The sequence below is a fragment of the Chiloscyllium plagiosum genome, unplaced genomic scaffold, assembly GCF_037043375.1.
Source record: "Chiloscyllium plagiosum isolate Xiang-an unplaced genomic scaffold, Cpla_swu_hap1 HiC_scaffold_37, whole genome shotgun sequence".
NCBI classification, from domain to species: Eukaryota; Metazoa; Chordata; class Chondrichthyes; order Orectolobiformes; family Hemiscylliidae; genus Chiloscyllium; species Chiloscyllium plagiosum.
The window spans coordinates 15,622,064-15,644,507 of NW_028270175.1; the positions used below are offsets into that span (position 1 = coordinate 15,622,064).

Sequence of the window (22,444 nt, forward strand, 5' to 3'; positions counted from 1 at the left end):
TCTGTTTGTGGTTGTTGAGATGATTTGCTCCTCTAATTGAATATCTGACCTGTGTGTGTCACTTTCCTGTAGACATTGGTCTGCAGCTGTCCATTGGCTTTTTGTTCTACCGTGACATTTTTTTGAAGGCATATCTTGTTAACTTCACCTGTCTTGTGGAGTTTCTTCAATGACGCTGTAATACAGTCATCCTGAACAGAACACTACGTTGAAAAAGCAAACACGCTCTTTGCAGATACGGAAACCTACCAACATGTGTCACCACAGCTAGAAAATCTTTTTACAGCAATACTGAAGAAACACCACATAGCCACTGTACCCCAACTCTTTCGCCGTTAGATTGATGACTGCATCGGTGCAGCATCCTGCACTCAGGCTGAACTGGAGCAATTCATTGATATCACCCACAAATTCCATCCTACCCTCAAGTTCACTTGCTCCATCTCGGACATCACCCTCACCTTTCTTGGCCACTCCATTTCCATCTCCGGCGACAGTCTCCAAAAGGATGTTTACTACAAACACACAGACTCCCATAACTACCTGGACTACACTTCCTCCCAACCAGTATCCATTCCTCCACCTCTGCCACAACTGCTCAGATGAGGAGACATTCCAGTCCCAAGCATTCCAGGCATCCACCTATTTTGAACAATTCCAGACAGCCCTCTACCACACCACCTCCACTCCCTGTTCCACTACTCTAAACCTCCCTCCTCCAAATGCAATAAAGACATAGTTCCCCTTGTCCTCACCTACCATCCCACCAGTCTCTGCAGCCAATGCATCATCCTTAAACACTTCAGCCAACTCCAACTTGACCCAGCCACCAAGAACATCTTCCCTTCCCCACCCTTCTTTGCCTTCCGCAAGGACCATTCCCTTCAACAGTACTTGCTTTGTGCCACTCTCCCCACTGGCCCCCAAGGTACCTTACTCTACAACTGGAAAAGATGCAAGACCTGCCGATACACATCCCCTCCCCTCCATCCAGGGCCCGAAACAGTCCTTCTGGGTGAGCCAGAGGTTTACCTGCCTCTCTTCCAGTTTACTGCATCAGGTGCTCCCAATGTGATCTCCTCAACATTGGGAGATCAAACATATAAACTTAGGGAATGGTTCACCAAGCATCTTAGCTGGGCAGGCAGTGGCCAACCAGACCTCCCAGTCACCATCCATTTTAGTTCCCCTTCCCATCCCCTTTCCTACATGAACATCCTTAGCCTCCTCCATTGCCATAATGAAATAAAGCGCAAATTGGATGAACAACACCTCCTCTTCCACCTGAGCAGTCTACAGCCGAGAGAACTCAACATTTGAGTTCTCCAATTTCAAATACCTCCCTTCCCATCTCCAACTCTTTTCCCAGCCCCCTTTCTCCCTGCCACCATCCAGATTCATTTCTCCCATTGACCAACCAGGCTGTACCCTCTACTTGTCTTCACCGCTCCCCACTTTACCACCCTGCCCCCACCACCCACTTTATCTACAGTTCCCCTTACCCCCACCCCCAGTCCTGAAGAAAGGTTACACCCAAGACGTCAACTTTTCTAACTCATGATGCTGCCTGGCTTGTTGTGTTCTTTAGGCCTTCTGCCTCTCTACTTTGGATTCCAGCATTTGCAGTTTTTTTTGTCTCTATAATTAAAATAAAAAGCTGAGTTCTTGAATTCGTTCTTTTAGTACAATTTAACTGGATGATTTGCTCTTGGCTTATTTTGAAAAGTTCTTACTCTTCTTTCTTTCTTGTTATTGTTCCCCAGCCTCTGATGGCCAATGCTTGTGATTTATTTTTCTAACTGGTTAGAGTGGGTGATTTGGTGATGGGTCTTCAAAAGTAAAGAGCTGAATTCTTTGTGTAACCTAGTCAAATTGATGGTGAGTTTCAAAAATGAAAAAAAAAACTGAGTTCATTGAGGAGCTTGTGGCGTTATGTCCCTAACTCTGAACCAGGAGCAGTCCCACCTACCTCAGATGTGTATCATAATACATTTGAACAGATGTTTTTTTAAGAAACCTCATTTCTTTGCCCTGATGGATAGCGTTGTTTCTTTGGTTAATTTGAAAATTGTTAAATTGCTGCTGGACTTTTTTTTAAAAAAAAAAAGAGCTGAGTTCTTGGGGACTTGTGGTGCAATGTAATGTCCCCATCTTTGAATCAGAAGGCCCTAATTCAAGTCCTACCTGCCGGGGTGTGTCAGAACGAGTTCAAGCATGTTGACTTTAAAACAAAAGAACAAAGTTCTTGTGATTGGGCCATTTGGTGTTGGGTTCTTCAAATAAATAAACATCAGCTTTTTTTTATAAATAAAGAAGTAGGTTAAATGAAGCCCTCGTAAATGTCTAAGAGCCTTTAGCATCCTAATTCAACATACAAGAACATAAGAAATAGGAGCAGGAGTAGACCATCTGGCCATCCAGCCTGCTCGGCCATTCAGTAAGACCATGGCTGATGCTGTTGTGGACTCAGCTCCACTTAACCCTATGGACATTGTTGTATTAAACAGATGAGCACACAAAGGAGAAGAGGACAGAGGATTATTCTGTTCGAATCAGATATGGAAGAAGGTTTAAACAGAGCCCACATGTCAGCATGGATTTGTTGTACTGAATGCCCTGTTTCTGTTTTATATAATAATTACATTGTGCATTAAACCTTCTACTTAGGAAAAATATTCACTGGGGCAACCCTATATTGAGATTTTCATCGCCATGGTTTATATATTGTTTAAGAAAAAGGAGAGGCTAGTGAGTGAGTTTTTTTTTGTAAATATATTTATTAGCAAATTTTTTTAACTTTACAAACATATAAAATTATTGAAAAATACAACCAATAACAAATAGCAGTATAATAAAAGAAAAAAAAACACAAATTACAGTACAACTACTGTCTACTAACTATTAACCTACCCTATAATACAAAACAAACCCTAACACTGTGCAAAGCAACACCAAAAAAAAAGAAAAGCAAAAAAAAACAAAATAAAAATAGCTATGCTTGGCACAAAGCTCCCACACAAAGGAACGGGAGCATTGGAGTGAGTATTTTAATCAGTCTGTTCAAATCTGTTATGATACGCAGATGGCACTTGTACTTGTGCCTTTATGTCCAGTGATAGTGACACAGTCACTTTGCAATAAGAACCCTTACACATGAGGTGGGATCTTCTGCTTTCAGCCAGAATTAATGTAGAATTTAAATGGGAGAGAGTGTGATGGAGGATTTTCATGAAAAGCTCACTTCCAATCCAATTAATATTTGTTTTAGATTTATACCTTATGGTTTGTGACCTGTGCCTTATATTATGTAATTGTTTTTCCTTTTACAGGATATCGATTGGGTGCAGACAGAAAAGCATGTGTTTGAGCAGGCCTCCAGTAATCCATTTCTGGTTGGTCTTCACTCATGTTTCCAAACAGAAAGCAGGTAAGAAACGGTTGTAAATAAAACTCGAGGTATTTTCTTTTTTCCGCTTTGTTTCATCCGGCTATTCTGCTTGTAACTAATTAATCTGAAAAGATCAAACTATTAGCTAAGAACCCTGGATAGAGCTTGTATGAGATGAGATTTTAGCCCTATTTTAAATTCAGGGGCTTGCAGTTTAAAGCCCTCTTGACATCCACTATGCTAATTTATTTGCCTTAATCAGTTGAATTTCATCAAATTTAAAATACATTGCTGTTGCACTCTAATGTGACAAGAAACCATAGTGCTTTGACACTTGAAAGGATCTGGTCTGCTGCAACTCAAACTGCGCAATCTACTCACTGAAGGATAGCAGCATGACAGCAAGGAAAATAAAATGGAGAGAAAGGCTAATAATTTGGAAGGAGAGCAGGAAGTGACATATCCTTGCCATTTTTTGTGAAGCTTTGGCTTAATCCAAATGAGACAGCTGTTGTGTTTGGAAACCATGGATGCAGTTGCCAAGCAGCAAGCACATGAGGACCACATGCACTAATGGCCATTGCTGTTGTCACTGGCATTCATTCATGTTGTCCTAATGAATTCTTGTGCGTGTTTAGAGTTGGACTGCAGTCGTGCAAAAAGATAGCCATCCACCACCACCTCAAGGACAATTGGTAATTTTCAATAGCACCTATGAATGAATTGTTAAAAGTTGTCTTTTGTATTTCTACAAAGACAATCATGCAATGTATATCAGACAAATGAGCATTGGTGCTGGGATTGATTATTTAGTGAATCTTATTTTCTGTGACATGTTTCAGGTTGTTTCTGGTTATAGAATATGTCAATGGAGGTGACCTTATGTTTCATATGCAACGGCAAAGAAAGCTTCCTGAAGAACATGCCAGGTACCAAAATCTTTTGCGTCCTCTCATGTGGTCAAATAATTAATGAAAACATTATAGTACAAATTTACTAGATCAACAATACTCAGGTGAATGAGAGCAAAGATAGTGAGTGCTGCCAGAGTGAATTGCTTTTGGAATGCGTATAGGCAGAACGAGGAGGTTGGCATCTTTTAGTTATCTATAGAAAGGATGCTGGGCAGAATTTTCTGGCGTTGCTGGTAGTGAGTTTGAAGCTTTTTTATAGCCAATCATTGACCTCTGAAAGGCCTCATCCCGCTGCCGCTAGAATTAATCAAGCTACGGGGGGAGGCCTGTCACAATGGGGAGGCCTGTCACAATGTGGCATGCCAAATAACTATTCATGTTTGTTCACAGGATGTGGCTTGGCCAGTATGTTTTGTCCATCCTTAATTGGTAGGCAGTTAAGAGTCAACCACATTGTTGTAGGTCCACAATCACATGTAGGCCAGACCAGGTGGCAGCTTTCTTTCCCTAAAGTCAACTGAATGGGTTTTAACAACAGCTGACAGTAGTTATATAGTGCATTGGCGAGATTTATATTCCAGATTTTTATTGGATTCAAATTTAACCATCTGCCATGGTAGGATTAGAACCCATGTTTGTAGAACTTTAACCTGGGCTTCTGGACTATTAGGGTAGTAACATTAGTGCTTTATCACCACTTCCCATTTGTGAGTTACGTCACTCAAAGGGTGATGGAGAGGGTTTCTTTTGATCAGAGGCATTCCATGTCTGATCAAGGGTCTGCACATTAGAAAGGTGCTCTGCCTGATGAGAGATTGTGACCAATGAGATTGACCCCCACCCTTGCTTCCAATTTGAAATCTTTGGACTCTGGGGGTGTTCTTCTGACAGCAGCCAAACCTCCTCAGTAGTGCTATTGAGTGCAATGGCTGCCAGCCTCTGAGCAACACCTCATGTTAAATGGGACTTCTGCCCCAGGAGCTTGATTCTAGGGGAAGCATGCTGCAGGCCTTATCACTGTTTGATTGATGTGTGATTCAGTGTAGCTTCCCAAAAGGAGACAGTGTGAGTTTGTCTCTGAATCTCCAGATGGCAGACAAGACACCTGACTCTACATAAACCAAGGCATTTAATTCAAAAGCTACCTTTGTCCTAACTTAAACCAAGAACCATCTATCATGGTTTAATGAGAAGGAGAAACTGAAGGAAATCAGTGTTAGCAGGGTTAGTAGGTTGGAGAAATTGATGTGATTGCAGGCTGAGAAATTCTCAGCTTGATAAACTATGTCCCAGAGTATTTAAAGTGGCCCGGAAAGCGATGGATTCATTTGTGGTATTCTTCCAAGATTCTGTAAACTCTGAAACAGTTTCTACAGATTGCAGAGTGACTAATGTAACCTCTCTATTTAAATAGAGAGGCAGAGGGAAAACTGGGAATTTATAGATCAGTCAGCCTGGTGTCAGTAGGGTAGAAAATGCTTGAGTCCATTGTAAAAGATTTAATAGCAGAGCACTTTGGAAAACATCAGCAGGATCAGACAGTCAACATGCATTTACGAAAGGGTCACCATGCTTGAGAAATCTACTGGAATTCTTTGAGGGTGTAACTCGTAGAGTTGATGATGGGGAACTAATGAAAGTAGTTTATCTGAATTTTCAGCAAGCTTTTGACAACATTCCACGTAAGAGATTAGATTAGTTAAAGCACATGGGACTGGGATAATATACCGAAATGGAGAGAAAATCTGATTGGCAGACAGGAAACAAAAAGTTTAGTATGTTGCCTCCCAGGTGCAAGGGTACGTGACGTCTCTGATCGTGTTTTCCGGGTCCTTAAGGGGGAGGGGGAGCAGCCCGAAGTCGTGGTCCACATTGGCACCAACGACATAGGTAGGAGGAGGGCTGAGGATGTTAGGCAGGCTTTCAGGGAGCTAGTCTGGAAGCTCAGAGTTAGAACAAACAGAGTTGTTGTCTCTGGTTTGTTACCCGTGCAACGTGATAGAGAGTCGAGGAATAGGGAGAGAGAACAGTTAAATGCGTGGCTACAGGGATGGTGCAGGAGGGAGGGATTCCGGTATCTGGATAACTGGGGTTCTTTCTGCGAAAGGTGGGACCTCTATAAACAGGATGGTCTACACCTGAACCTGAGGGGCACCAGTATCCTTGGGGGAAGGTTTGCTAGTGCTCTTGGGGGGGATTTAAACTAACTCTGCAGGGGCATGGGAACCTAGACTGTAGCTTTAGGGTGCAGGATCTGGAGTGTAGGGAGGTTAGGAACATGGCATCAATCTCAAAGAAGGGTGCCTGTAAAGAGGAAAGTGTCTTGAAGTGTGTATACTTCAATGCAAGAAGTATACGAAATAAGGTAGGTGAACTTGCAGCGTAGGTTGGTACCTGGGATTTCGATGTTGTGACTATTACGGAGACATGGGTAGAACAGGGACAGGATTGGCTGTTGCAGGTTCCAGGGCTTAAATGTTTTAGTAGGGTCAGGTGGGGATAAAAGAGGGGGAGGTGTGGCATTGCTTGTCAAAGATAGTATTACTGCGGTGGAAAGGACGATGGATGAAGACTCGACATCTGAGGTAGTTTAGGCTGAGGTTAGGAATAGGAAAAGTGAGGTCACCCTGTTAGGAGTTTTCTACAGGTCTCCTAATAGTCCAAGAGACGTAGAAGAAAGGATGATTCAGGAGAAGAGTGAAAGTAATAGGGTGGTTGTTATGGGGGACTTTAACTTTCCAGATATTGACTGGGAAAGCTATAGCTCGAGTTCGTTAGATGGGTCGGTGTTTGTCCAATGTGTGCAGGAGAGTTTCTTGACACAATATGTAGACAGGCCAACAAGAGGTGAGGCAATACTGGATTTGGTTCTGGGTAATGAACCAGGCCAGGTGTTAGAATTGGAGGTAGGTGAGCACTTTGGGGACAGTGACCACAATTCGGTGACTTTTACTCTAGTGATGGAGAGGGATAAGTGTGCACTGCAGGGCAAGAGTTATAGCTGGGGGCAGGGAAATTATGATGTGGTGAGGCACGACTTAGGATGCGTGGCTTGGAAAAGTAGGCTTCAAGGCATGGGCACAATTGATATGTGGAGCTTGTTCAAGGAGCAACTATTGAGTGTCATTGATAAGTATGTACCTGTCAGGCAGGGAGGAAAGGGTCGTGTGAGGTTTAATAAGGAATTGGAATCCCTTGTTAAATGGAAGAGGGTGGCCTATGTAAAGATGAGGTGTGAAGGTTCAATTGGGGCGATTGAGAGTTATAAGGTAGCCAGGAAGGATCTGAAGAGAGAACTAAGAGCAGAAAGGAGGGACATGAAAAGTCCTTAGTTGGTAGGATTAGGGAAAACCCTAAGGCTTTCTATAGGTATGTCAGGAATAAAAGAATGACTAGGGTAGCAATAGGTCCAGTCAAGGATAGTAGTGGGAAGTTGCGTGTGGAGGCTGAAGAGATTGGGGAGACACTGAATGAATACTTTTCGTCAGTATTCACTCAGGAACAGGACATTGTTGCCGATGTGAATATTGAGTCACAATTGATTAGAATGGACGGCTTTGAGGTATGTAGGGAAGTAGTGTTTGAAATTCTGGAAAGAGTGAAAATAGATAAGTCCCCTGGGCCTGATGGCATTTATCCTAGGATTCTCTGGGAAGCAAGGGAGGAGATTGCAGAGCCATTGGCCTTGATTTTTATGTCCTCGTTGTATACAGGAATAGTGCCAGAAGACTGGAGGATAGCAAATGTGGTTCCCTTGTTCAAGAAGGGGAGTAGGGATAACCCTAGTAACTATAGGCCGGTGAGTCTCACTTCTGTTATGGGCAAAGTCTTAGAGAGAATTGTAAGGGTTTACGATTTATGAACATCTCCATAGGAATAATGTGATCAAGGATAGTCAGCATCGTTTTGTGAAGGACAGGTCGTGCCTCACAAACCTTATTGAATTCTTTGAGAAGGTGACTAAGGAGGTAGACGAGGGTAAAGCGGTAGATGTGGTGTATATGGATTTTAGTAAGGCGTTTGATAAGGTTCCTCATGGTAGGCTACTGCAAAAAATATGGAGGTATGGCATTGAGGGTGAGTTGGAGGTTTGGATTAGGAATTGGCTGGCTGGAAGAAGACAGAGGGTAGTAGTTGATGGTAAAGGTTCATCTTGGAGTGCAGTTACTAGCGATGTTCGGCAAGGATCTGTTTTGGGACCATTGCTGTTTGTCATTTTTATAAATGACCTGGAGGAGGGGCTAGAAGGTTGGGTGAGCAAGTTTGCGGATGATACGAAAGTCGGTAGAGTTGTTGACAGTGAGGAAGGATGTGTCAGGTTACAGCGGGATATAGATAAGTTGCAGAGCTGGGCAGAAAGGTGGCAAATGGAGTTCAATGTAGCTAAGTGTGAGGTGATTCACTTTGGTAAGAGTAACAAAAAGATGGGGTACTGGGCTAATGGTCGGATACTTGGTAGTGTGGATGAGCAGAGGGATCTTGGTATCCATGTACACAGATTTCTGAAAGTTGCCACCCAGGTAAATAGTGCGGTAATGAAGGCATATGGCGTACTGGCTTTTATTGGTAGAGGAATTGAGTTCCGGAGCCCTGAGGTCATGTTGCAGTTGTATAAGACTCTGGTGCGGCCGCATCTGGAGTATTGTGTGCAGTTTTGGTCGCCATACTATAGGAAGGATGTGGAGGCACTGGAACGGGTGCAGAGGAGGTTTACCAGGATGTTGCCTGGTATGGTAGGAAGATCGTATGAGGAAAGGCTCAGGCATTTGGGCTGTTTTCATTGGAGAAAAGAAGGTTTAGGGGTGACTTGTTAGAGGTGTACAAGATGATTAGAAGTTTAGATAGGGTTGACGATGAGAACCTTTTTCCATGTATGGAGTCAGCTATTACGAGGGGGCATAGCTTTAAGTTAAGGGGTGGTAGGTATAGGACAGATGTTAGGGGTAGATTCTTTACTCAGCGAGTCGTGAGTTCATGGAATGTCCTGCCAGTAGCAGTGGTGGACTCTCCCTCTTTATGGGCATTTAAACGGGCATTGGATAGGCATATGGAGGATAGTGGGCTAGTGTAGGTTAGGTGGGCTTGGATCGGCGCAACATCGAGGGCCAAAGGGCCTGTACTGCGCTGTATGTTTCTATGTTCTAAACATTTTACAAAAGGCAGACAATGACTAGTGGATACCTCGACGATCAGTACTAGAACCCCATCTAATTGCAAAGTCTATTAATGATTTAGATGAGGGAACTAAATGTAATATTTCCAAATTTGCAGATGACATAAAGCTGGATGGGAGAGTGATCTGTAAGGAGGATACAGAGATGCTTCAGTGTAAATTGGACAGGCTCAGTGAGTGGATACATGCATGGCAGATGCAGAATAATGTGGATAAATTTGAGGTTATCTGCTTTGGGAGCAAAAACAGGAAAGTGGATTTTTATGTGGCCCTTGAGCAAGGGGAATATGCAACAAAATCTGAGTTTCCTCATGTCCCAATCACTGAAGGTAAACACACACATTCAGCAGCTGGTCAAGAAGGCAAATGCATTAGCCTTCGCAGTAAAAGTGTTTGAGTACAGGAGCAGGGATGTCTTGATGAGATTATACAGGATCTTGGTGAAACCACGCCTGGAATATTGTGTGCAGTTCTGGTCTCCTTATCTGAGGAAGGGTATTCTTGTCAGAGAGGGGTTGCAACAAGGGATTACCAGACTGATTGCTGGAATGGCAGGACTGATGTAAAGGAAAGATTCAATCGGTTTAGTCCATATTCATAAGAGTTTGTAAGAATGAAGGGGGAATCTCATACAAACCTATCAACTTTTAACAGGATTTGACTGGGTAGATGCAGGAACAATGTTCCCGCTGATGGGTAGTGCAGGACCAGGATTCACTGCTTACAGTTAAGGATAGGCAGTAAACCAATTAGGGTCAAGATGAAAAATTTGTTCATGCGGAGAGTGGTGAGCCTGTGGAATTCACTACCGCAGAAAGCATTCAAGGCTCAAACATTGTATTTCCTGGAGTTGTATATAACACTTGGGACTAAAGGAATCAAAGAACTTTGGGGTTGGTGGTGGGAGGGCGGGTAATCAAGTTGGATCATCAGCCATGTTCATAATGAATGCTGGAGCCGGTTTGAAGGGCTGAATGGCCGCCTCCTCTTATTTTGTCTTATTTTTCAATGTTTTTAGCCTTTGTCCTGTGCATTCTAGCTGCCTTTTAACAAGATACCAATTTTAAAATTCTCATACTCGTTTTGGAATTCCTTAATGGTGTCAGACCTTCCTATCTCTGTAATCTCCAGCTCTATAATCATTCAAGCCATGTGCAAGCGTCTGATTCCAGTCTTTTGTTGATCCTGATTGAAAACATTGTAACTATCACCTTTCAGATCCCCTTTCAGCTGCCAAACCCTTGGAAATGCCTCCATAAACCCCTCTGACTCTTCACTTCTGTTTTCCCATTTTAAGATGGTCCTTAAATACATCATTCTTCTGGAAATCAGTTTGTGTCACTATATTAACTAGTGAGTCATACAATATTAAAGTTGTTGTGACTGTCAATCACAGCTTTGTTCAAGTCATTCATGATAATAGAGAGTCATAAAGTCATACAGTATGGAAACAGACCCTTAAGTTGAACCAGTCCGTTGCCGACCATAATCCCAAACTAAACTAGACCTACCCTCCTGCGGATGGCCCAGATCCCTCTCAACATTTCTTATTTAAGCACAGGTTGTTCTGCTACAACACACGATACGTTAACGCAAATTTTTTTGCTGTAACACAATTGACGAATTAGGGACACTGTTGCTAAAGCACAAACTTTTAAAACGTGTTGGCTGTAAGGCAATTACATTGCCACCACTTTAAGCACTGTTTCAAAAGTGTGATTTTTCTATAAGCAGGGTTGCACAAGAACTCAACCATCGTGTTAGAGAAGAACTATCTGTACTTGTGTTTTAAACGTTACAACTATATCCACATCCACCACTTCCTCTGGCAGTTCATTTCACTCACAAACCATTATATGTATAAAAAAAGTCTCTCATCTTTTTAAATCTTTCTTCTGTCACCTTAAAAATATGCCCCTACTCTTGAAATCCCCTATCCGAGGGCAAAGACATCTGCCATTCACCTTATCTATTCCTCTCAGTATTTTATAAACCTGTAATAAGGTCACTTCTCAACGTATGCTCCAGTGAAAGTGGTCCCAGCCTATCTAGCCTTTCTTTATGACTCAAGCCCTCCATTCCCAGCAACATTCTGGTAAATCTCTTCTGAACCCTCTCCAAAGTTAAAAATCACACAACACCAGGTTATAGTCCAACAGGTTTAATTGGAAGCACACTAGCTTTCGGAGCGATACTCCTTCATCAGGTGATTGTGGAGGGCTCGATCGTAACACAGAATTTATAGCAAAAATTTGCAGTGTGATGTAACTGAAATTATACATTGAAGAATTGATTGTCTGTTAAGCCTTTCATCTGTTAGAATACAGTGATAGTTTCACTTCTTTCATGTGCAAATCACAAAACCCTTTTTTTTAAAGTTGCATTCTCGGGTTTAAACCCTCTCCAGTTTAATAACATCCTTCCTGCACCAGGGAGGCAACACACCATTCTGATTTTGCACTGCTCTCCGCAGCAACATCTGGCTGTGCCTCTGACTAGCAGATCCCCCATCACAATCGACCACTTGGAACCCAACATACATCTCATGTATTGAGGGGTACATGGGGTTCTAAGCGATCAATTGTGATGGGGGAACCTGCTAGTCAGAGGCACAGACAGACATTTCTACGGCTAGCAACAAAAACTCAGGATAGTGTGTTGCCTCCCTGGTGCCACCATCAGGGATATCTCAGAAAGAGTGCAGAATGTTCTCAAAAGGGAGAGAGACCAGCAGAAGGTCATTGTACACATGGGAACTAACGATATAGGAAGGGAAACTGACAAAATTCTGAAGGTACAATATAGAAAGTTAGGCAGGAATTTAAAAAGGAGGTCCTTGAGGGTAGTAATATCTGGATTACTCCAGGTGCTATGAGCTATTGAGGGTCGGAATAGGAGATAGACCATTTGAATGTGTGGCTGAGGAGCTGGTGCAGGGGAGATTGGTTCACATTTTTTTGAACCATTGGGAATCTCTTCTGGGTAGAAGTGACCTGTACAAGAAGGCCGGATTGCACCTAAATTTGAATGGGACTAATATACTGGCAGAGAAATTTGCTACAACTGCTCGGGAGGATTTAAGCTAGTAAGGTGAGGGGGAAGGACCAAGGAACTAGTGAGCAAAGAAATCAGTCTGAGACTGGTATAGTTGGGAAAAGGAGCAAGTCAAACAATCAAGGCAAGCAAGAACAAAGCAGAGAGCAAGATAGGACTGATAAATTAAACTGCATTTACTTCAATGCAAGAGGCTAAACTGGGAAGGCAGATGAACTTAGGGCATGGTGTGGAACATGGGACTGGGCTACCATAGCAATTACTGAAACGTGGCTCAGGAATGGACAGGACTAGTAGCTTAATGTTCCAGAATACAAATGGTGTAGGAATGATAGAAAAGGGGGTGGGGGGGAGGCGGGAGGAGGCGTAGTGATGTTTTTGATAAGGGATAGCATTAGTGCTGTACTTAGGGAGGATATTCCTGGGAATGCATCTAGGGAAGTTATTTGGGTGGAACTGAGAAATAAGAAAGGGATGATCACCTTATTGGGATTGTATTATAGACCCCCAATAGTCAGCAGGAAATTGGGAAACACATTTGTCAGGAGATCTCGCCTTGGAGTGCAGGTTTATAGCTCCTTGAAAGTGGAGTCACAGGTAGATAGGATAATGAAAGAGAAGTTTGGTATGCTTTCCTTTATTGGTTAGAGTATTGAGTAAAGGGGTTGGGAGGTCATGTTGCGGCTGTACCAGACATTGTTCAAGCCACTGTTGGAATATTGCATGCAATTCTGGTCTCCTTCCTATCGGAATGATGTTGTGAAACTTGAAAGGGTTCGGCAAAGATTTACAAGGATGTTGCCAGGGTTGGAGGATTTGAGCTACCATGAGAGGTTGAATAGGCTAGGGCTGTTTTTGCTGGAGCATCGGAGGCTGAAGGGTGTAGAGGTTTATAAAATCATGAGCATGGATAAGATGAATAGACATGGTCTTTTCCCTGGGATGAGGGAGTCCAGAACTAGACAGTATAGATTTATGGTGAGAGGGGAAAGATATAAAAGAGACCTAAGGGGCAACTTTTTCACACAGAGGGTGGTACATGTATGGAATGAGCTGCCAGTGGATGTAGTGGAGGCTGGTAAAATTGCAACATTTAAAAGGCATCTGGATGGGTATATGAATAGGTAGAGTTTGGAGGGCTATGAGCCTGGTGATGGCAAGAGAGACTAGATTAGTTTGGAATATCTGGTCGGCATGGATGAGTTGGACCAAAGGGTTTGTTTCCGTGCTGTACATCTCTGTGACTCTATCTGCCAGAATAATCGAATGGTTTCGGTAGGGGATTTTAACTTTCCAAACATAGACTGGGACTGCCATAGTGTTAGGGGTTTAGATGAGGTGGAATTTAAGTGTGTACAAGAACATTTTCTGATTCAGTATGTGGATGTACCTACTAGAGAAGGTCCAAACCTTGAACTGCTTTTGGGAAATAAGGCAGGGCAGATAACTGAGGTGGCAGTGGGGGAGCACTTTAGGGCCAGCGACCATAATTCAATTAGTTTTCAAAAAATGATGGAAAAGGATAGACCAGATCTTAAAGTTGAAGTTCTCAATTGGAGGAAGGCCAATTTTGAACGGTATTAGGCAAGAACTTTCAAAAGCTGATTGGGGGCAGATATTCGCAGGTAAAGGAATGGCTGGAAAATGGGAAGCCTTCAAAAATGAGATAATGAGAAACCAGAGACAATATATTCCTGTTAGGGTAAAAGGAAAGGCTGGTAGGTGTAGGGAAAGCTGGATGACTAGAGAAAGTGAGATTTTGGTTAAGAAAAAGAAGGAAGCATATGCCAGGTATAGACAGGAGAGATTGAATGAATCCTTAGAGTACAAAGGCAGTAAGAGTATACTGAAGAGGGAAATCAGGAGGGGAAAAAAGGGGACATGAGATAGCTTTGGCAAATATGGTTAAGGAGAATCCAAAAAGATTTTATAAATATATTCAGGACAAAAGGGTAACCAGGGAAAGAATGGGGCCCTCCAAAGATCAGCAAGGCAGCCTTTGTGTGGAACTGCAGGAGATAGGGGAGATACTAAACGAGTATTTTGCGTCAGTGTTTACTGTGAAAAAGGACATGGAAGATATAGAATATGGAAAAATAAATGGTGACATCTTGAAAAATGTCCATTTTACAAAGGAGGTGGTGCAGGATGTCTTGAAACACAAAAGTGAATAAATCCCCAGGACCTGATCACGTGTACCCTAGAAATCTGTGGGAAGCTAGGGAAGTGATTGCTGGACTCCTTGCTGAGATACTTGCATCATCGATAGTCACAGGTGAGATGCTGGAAGATTGGAGGTTGGCTAACGTGGTGCCACTATTTCAGAAAGGTGGTAAGGAAAAGCCAGGAAACTATAGACCGGTGAGCCTGACATTGGTAGTGGGGAAGTTGTTGGAGGAAATCCTGAGGCACAGGATTAACGTATTTAGAAAGGCAAGGACTGACTAGGGACAGTCAGCATGGCTTTGTTCATGGGAAATCATGTCTCGTTAACTTGAATGAGTTTTATGAAGAAGTAACAAAGAGGATTGATGAGGGCAGAGCGATAGATGTGATCAATATGGACTTCAATATTTATCAATATCCTACGGGAGACTGGTTAACAAGGTTAGATCTCATGGAATACAGGAAGAACTAGCCATTTGAATACAGAACTGGCTCAAAGGTAGAAGACAGAGGTGGAGGTGAACAGTTGTGTTTCAGACTGGAGGCCTGTGACCAGTGGTGTGCCTCAAGGATCAGTGTTGGGTCCACTGTTTTTCATCATTTATACAAATTATTTGGATATGAACATAGGAGGTTAGTAAGTTTGCAGATGACACCAAAATTGGAGATGTAGTGGACAGAGAAGAAAATTACCACAGTTCAATGGGATCTTGATCAGATGGGCCAATGGACTGAAGGGTGGCAGATGGAGTTTAATTTCGATAAATGTGAGGTGCTGCATTCTGTAGTCCAGGGCGAAGCATGTTATGGAGTGGCAGACAACATTAATATGGAACTCATTGCAGCAGCAACTGCAAACACTTTCAAATATTTTAACATGAAATGGCATCCAAGACACTGCGAGGGTACTAGCTCTGTAAGATCTCGAAAGCCTTACCTGAGGGAGCTGGAAATTTCTCCAAGTTGGAAAGCAGCATTTGAACTGCTTGGGTTTGGTGGATATTAGTAGGAATAGGTAGTGCTCAGATCACAAATCTGAAAAATTTGGACTAAGTTCTATCACAATTTCTATCTGCATATAATATGGTCAGATGATGAGTCTCCCTTTTCCATGCCTCATTTGACCACCACAGATTTTGTAAAAGATATGTTTGTCAATTTAGTGAGTGCTTAACTGTTTATGTGCTATGATGATAAAAGACATGGACAGATTTCCTTGATCTTTTAAAAAAAATAACAGTATTACTTAAATTTAAACCAATCTAAATAAAATAAAAATACTGCAATTCTCTCACACCCACATACTTGAAGTTCACATTTATACAAATAAATTTCAGAATTGGTGGATAGATTAAGGAATTTGAAAATCCAATACAGTTGAAAGTTGGTGTCTTGGCTGCTTTCAGGCTTTACTCTGGTTCATCTTTGGCATCATGGTGGTTTGAAGGTCAGCAGAGAGGTTTGTTCAATTGATTTTTGATTTGATGCGTTATTGTCACATGTACCGAGATACTTTTTTGCATGCTAACCAGACAAATCATACCTTACCTAAGTACATGAGGCTAACAAAACAGAATGCAGAATATAGTGTTACGGCTGCAGAGTCGGTGCAAAGAAAGATTAACTCTAATATATGAGAAGTCCATTCATAGGAGCTGCTAGATTTGAGTTAACCCTGCCTGTGACTCGTAGTCAAAAATTGGAAGACAAGATGCAAAACTTAAAGTTGATTGGAGAGAGCGAAATCAATATAGGGAGGGTTTTATCAATGTCTCATTTGGTTATACTAATCTGCAGAGAAAACAGGTGCTTAAACAAACATTGGTTAATTGATTTGTTACACGATTCCCTATCGCCATCTGCACCGTGACCTAAATATGACCTCGGCTGGTGATTCCAGTTGCCTAGATTACATCTGGGGGAAAAATGTTTTATAGCCCAGCACCATTGTCTAAATGATTATGTCAGATGGTTTGTCTCCACCCAGGTGAGTGCACATAGGGAGTGATTATATGGGATTGAGATGGCACTTGTTAATAGCCTTTCAAAGCAATTGTTCCTGGTGAGACTTTGCAGACCTGTTGTCTCAATTTCAATGACTTGGGATATAGAAGGGATAATTACGCAGGAATTAGGCCATCTTTAACCTTGGTTTCAGATCATTGGAATATGGCTTCAGTCTGTTGAACAATTCAGTTGGTAGTTTCCAGTCAGTAAGTTCATTGTGATTTTTTTGATCAAGTGTATGTATAATATATTGTAAATATATAAAATGTAGTAAATATGTAGATTGTTGCAGCTTTTGCATGTTTCGGACAGGCACTGTTTGTGTCTTAAAAGTCAGGCTATACATCAAAGCAGTGGTGAATGGATAAGAAATATCTGTTTTGTTTACACCCAAATAGAAAAAGATAGCAATGAGATCAAAATCATTCTGGAAGAAGTATGATTAACGAATCAGTCGAAAATTAGTTTCTTCAGTTTGGAAATCTTGTCAAGAACAAGAAACAGGACAGCAATACTTATTGTGATGCAGTTTTCTGAAATTATCAGTATCTTTGTTTCATTTAGGTTTTATGCTGCTGAAATTTGCATTGCCCTCAACTTCCTTCATGACAGAGGAATCATTTACAGAGATTTGAAACTGGACAACGTTCTTTTAGATTCTGATGGTCACATCAAATTAACAGATTATGGAATGTGCAAGGTAGGATGTTTATTTGTAACAGAGTGACAGTTAGTAAAAACAAAAACCAATAAGGGATACATATTATTTTTAAAAAGCTTCTCCCACAAGGTCTGACAAATATTAGTTACCTAACAGTGACTGTAACCTGTTTGACTAATTAGTTGAGTCCAACTCTGCATTCACAAAATATCTAAATATACCTGCTTCTAACGAAACCCCACTAAGTTGTAATGGAGAACAGGATCCTTGTTGATTTTCTTTTTCTTCACCTCAAAAAGGGATCATGCTGTAAGGTTGGGTGAAATAGGAGGTGATGGGAAGGGTGAGGGCAGTAACAAATTAAAAATACTATACATGAATGCACGAAGCATTAGAAATAAGATGGATGAGCTTGAGGCTCTTTTGGAAATTGGCAGATATGATATTGTGGGCATAACTGAGATGTAGCTTCAAGTGGACAGGGCCTGGGAAATGAATATTCAAGGCTACACCTGCTATCGTAAGGACAGGCTGACGGGCAGAGGGGGTGGGGTGGCCATGGTGGTAAGGGATGATATTCAGTCCCTTGCGCGGGGGGACCTAGAATCAGGGGATGTAGAGTCAGTGTGGATAGAGCTGACAAATTCTAAGAGTAAAAAGACCCTCTTGGGAGTCATCTATAGGCCCTCAAACAGTAGGCTTGATGTCGGATGTAAGTTGAATCAGGAACTGAAATTGGCATGTCGCAAAGATATTACTACAGTTGTGATTGGGGGATTTCAACATGCAAGTAGACTGGGAGAATCAGGATGGTATTAGACCTCAAGAAAGAGACTTTGTGAAGTGCCTCCAAGATGGATTCTTAGAACAGCTGGTGCTGGAGCCTACCAGGGAGAAGGCAATTCTGGATCTGATATTGTGCAACGAACCAGAATTGATCAGGGACCTCGAAGTGAAGGAGCCATTGGGAAGTAGCGACCATAATACAATAAGCTTTAATCTGCAATTTGAGAAGGAGAGGGTACAATTGGAAGTGACAATATTTCTGTTGAACAAAGGGAACTATGGAGCTATGAGGGAGGAACTGGCCAAAGTTCAATGGTGCAATACCTTAGCAGGGATGACAGTGGAGGAACAATGGCGGATATTTCTGTTTTTAATGCAGAAGATGCAGAATCAGTTCATTCCAAAAAGGAAGAAAGATCCTAGGAGGAGGCATGGGTGGCAGTGGCTGACGAGGGAAGTTAAGAAACATATAAAGTTAAAAGAGAAAAAGTATAACATAGCAAAGATAAGTGGGAAAACGGAGGACTGGGAAGCTTTTAAAGAACAACAGAGGATTACTAAGAAGGAAATACGCAGAGAAAAAAGAGGTACGAAGATAAACTGGCCAAAAATATAAAGGAGGATTTTAAAAGCTTTTTTAGGTATGTGAAAGGCAAAAAAATGGTTAAGGCAAAAAAATGGTTAAGACTAAAATTGGGCCCTTGAAGACAGAAACAGGGGAATATATTACGGGGAACAAAGAAATGGCAGAAGAATTGAATTGGTATTTCAGATCTGTGTTCACTGGGGAAGACACAAGCAATCTCCCTGAGGTAACAGTGGCTGAAGGACCTGAACTTAAGGGAATTTATATTTGCCAGGAATTGGTGTTGGAGAGACTGTTAGGTCTGAAGGTTGATAAGTTCCCGGGGCCTGATGGTCTACATCCCAGGGTACTGAAGGAGGTGGCTCGAGAAATCGTGGATGAGTTGGTGATTATTTTCCAGAGTTCGATAGATTCGGGATCAGTTCCTGCGGATAGGAAGGTGGCTAATGTTGTACCACTTTTTAAGAAAGGTGGGAGAGAGAAAGCAGGAAATTATAGACCAGTTAGTCTGACCTCAGTGGTGGGAAAGATGTTGGAGTCTTTTATAAAGGAAATTACGACACATCTGGATAGTAGTAACAGGATAGGTCAGAGTCAGCATGGATTTATGAAGGGGAAATCATGCTTGACTAATCTTCTGGAATTTTTTGAGGATATAACTCTGAAGATGGACGAGGGAGATCCAGTAGATGTAGTGTACCTGGACTTTCAGAAAGCTTTTGATAAAGTCCCACATAGGAGGTTAGTGAGCAAAGTTAGGGCGCATGGTATTGGGGGCAAAGTACTAACTTGGATTGAAAGTTGGTTGGCTGATAGGAAACAAAGAGTAGTGATAATCGGCTCAATTTCGGAATGGCAGGCAGTGACCAGTGGGGTACCGCAGGGATCAGTGCTGGGACCGCAGATTTTTACAATATATGTTAATGATATAGAAGATGGTATTAGTAATAACATTAGCAAATTTGCTGATGATACTAAGCTGGGTGGCAGGGTGAAATGTGAGGAGGTTGTTAGGAGATTACAGGGTGACCTGGACAGGTTAGGTGAGTGGTCAGATGCATGGCAGATGCAGTTTAATGTGGATAAATGTATGGTTATCCACTTTGGTGGCAAGAACAGGAAGGCAGATTACTACCTAAATGGAATCAAGTTAGGTAAAGGGGCAGTACAAAGAGATCTGGGTGTTCTTGTGCACCAGTCAATGAAGGTAAGCATGCAGGTACAGCAGGTAGTGAAGAAGGCTAATAGCATGCTGGCTTTCATAACAAGAGGAATTGAGTATAGAAGCAAAGAGGTTCTTCTGCAGCTCTACAGAGCCCTGGTAAGACCTCACCCGGAGTACTGTGTGCTATTCTGGTCTCCAAATTTGAGGAAAGACATTCTGGCTATTGAGGGAGTGCAGCGTAGGTTCACGAGGTCAATTCCTGGAATGGCAGGACTACCTTACGCTGAAAGACTGGAGCAACTGGGCTTGTATACCGTTGAGTTTAGAAGACTGAGAGGGGATCTGATTGAGACATATAAGATTATTAAAGGATTGGACACTTTGGCGGCAGGAAACATGTTCCCGCTGATGGGTGAGTGCCGAACCAGAGGACACAGCTTAAAAATACGGGATAGACCATTTAGGACAGAGATGAAGAGAAACTTCTTTACCCAGAGAGTAGTGGCTGTGTGGAATGCTCTGCCCCAGAAGGCAGTGGAGGCCCAGTCTCTGGATTCATTTAAGAAAGAGTTGGATAGAGCTCTCAAGGATAGTGGAATCAAGGGATATGGAGATAAGGCAGGAACAGGATACTGATTAAGGATGATCAGCCATGATCATATTGAATGGTGGTGCAGGCTTGAAGGGCAGAATGGCCTACTCCTGCACCTATTGTCTATTATCTGACCTCAAATCTGGAATCAAGCCACAACCTTAAGATCAATGTTGTTGACGAACAAACTGCGCTGTGCATTTCTTAAAAAGCCAGAGGACACATCTCGCCTTTTTAAAACAGTGGTTTGTATTATAGATCATAACTAATAACTTTGACTAACTCTGATCATATATGCATAGGAGACATTTGCAGATATTATAAAATATGAATTTTATTTGAATGCAGAGGAAAGGAAGAATTCTTGATGATAAAAACACTTACATTTCGACAGTTGTTGCCTCCATGTTACACATGAATTACAGTGCACCATGTCAAAATTTGCAATTGTGTCAACCAGTTATTTATTCCTGTTATCGCAAGTATATTAATTAGTACAATTACCCCTCTTCATTTCTGTTTATTATTTTGTTCAGTAATGTTAATATGATTAGATGTATGTTTTGTATGTTTTACAGCAATGACATGTGCATCTTGTAAACTGTATTTTGATGTCAGATTGTAATGCTTTTACTATTGTTCAGTGTGCATTCTACATGGTGTTCTACCAGTTAAATGTATACCCATTTATTATTGGAGCGCTGTATTGCATGTGACAATAATACAGATTAGTATTCTCCTTCGCTACTGTGTATTTAAATAAGTTAATGTAAATTCAGTCAACCAAATAGTTTTAAATCACCTGACCATGAATCCTTGAGGACATTTTTTTATGCTGCTGCTAATTGTTTAAATTGTCAAAAAACATACATTTTGGAAACATGTATTTTCAATTTCTAGTAATTTATGTTTGCTCTACAGGAAGGACTTGGCCCTGGTGACACTACGAGCACTTTCTGTGGCACACCCAATTATATAGCACCTGAAATATTGAGAGGAGAGGAGTATGGTGAGCAACTGTAATAGAGGACATAGCTAGTATAGTTGTATTTGATCATCTGTGCAGCAAACCAAATTAAAACATCAGCATTGTGTTCCATTTGTAGAAGGAAGTGATTTCCTACTTCATGTAAAATTATACTCCCTGCTGTCTGAATGGAGAGGTGCAGAGTGGAAGCCAGGAGCCTTTACACTGGACCTTCTCAACATAAACCTCTTCAAATTAATTTTAGTTTTATTTGCCCAAGTCTTACAATCGGTTGTTTGCCTATCTTTTGAAGGCCTGTTTGGAAATCTCAACAGGACAAAGTGGAAAAAATGTTCTAAAATCCCTGGAGATTAAACATTGACAAATGGAATTGAAAAGGACACACAAAGATGAAATTCAATCTCTCAGCAATTACAGAGCCATCAGAAATGTTTGAGTTAGTTTTTACAATTGATTTCGAGTAATTTGCATGTGTTTTTAGTTTAACTTCCATCTGAATATTTCCGTAATAAGGGAAATGTTTGTATTCCTGAATAACCTGTCTATATTTTAAAAGTCTAGTTTGTTTATATCAGTGGACACAGGGGCTACAATAGTAGTTTGGTGAACTGACCTCTACACTGCTGAAGCCAGGTGCCAACTCAAAGACACCTCCTCCTACTGCTCCCTCGACCATGACTTCACCCCGCATCGCCAAACCATCATCTTCCAGACCATACACAACCTCATCACCTCAGCGGATCTCCCACCCACAGCTTCCAACCTCATAGTTTGGGAACCCCACACTGCCCGATTCTACCTCCTACTCAGATCCACAAGCCTCACTATCCTGGCCAACCCATAATCTCGGCCTACTCCTGCCCCACTGAATTCATCTCCACCTACCTCGATACTGTCTATCTCCCCTGTCCAGGAACTCCCCACATACGTTCGGGACACCACCCACACCCTCCAACTCCTCCAA

The 22,444-nt window shown here is 41.9% G+C and overlaps 1 protein-coding gene across 6 annotated transcripts in view; it reads left to right on the forward strand.

Annotated features, from left to right (window-relative positions):
* prkcz (protein kinase C, zeta) overlaps positions 1 to 22,444 on the forward strand; it is a 431,548-nt gene that overhangs the window by 284,860 nt on the left and 124,244 nt on the right. For all 6 annotated transcript variants that reach the window (XM_087980378.1, XM_087980379.1, XM_087980381.1 and 3 more), the window contains 4 exons: positions 3,330 to 3,427; positions 4,231 to 4,317; positions 17,267 to 17,402; positions 21,414 to 21,501. In XM_087980378.1, coding sequence (XP_087836504.1) covers positions 3,330 to 3,427; positions 4,231 to 4,317; positions 17,267 to 17,402; positions 21,414 to 21,501 — 409 coding nt within the window. The remainder of the gene's footprint in view (positions 1 to 3,329; positions 3,428 to 4,230; positions 4,318 to 17,266; positions 17,403 to 21,413; positions 21,502 to 22,444) is intronic.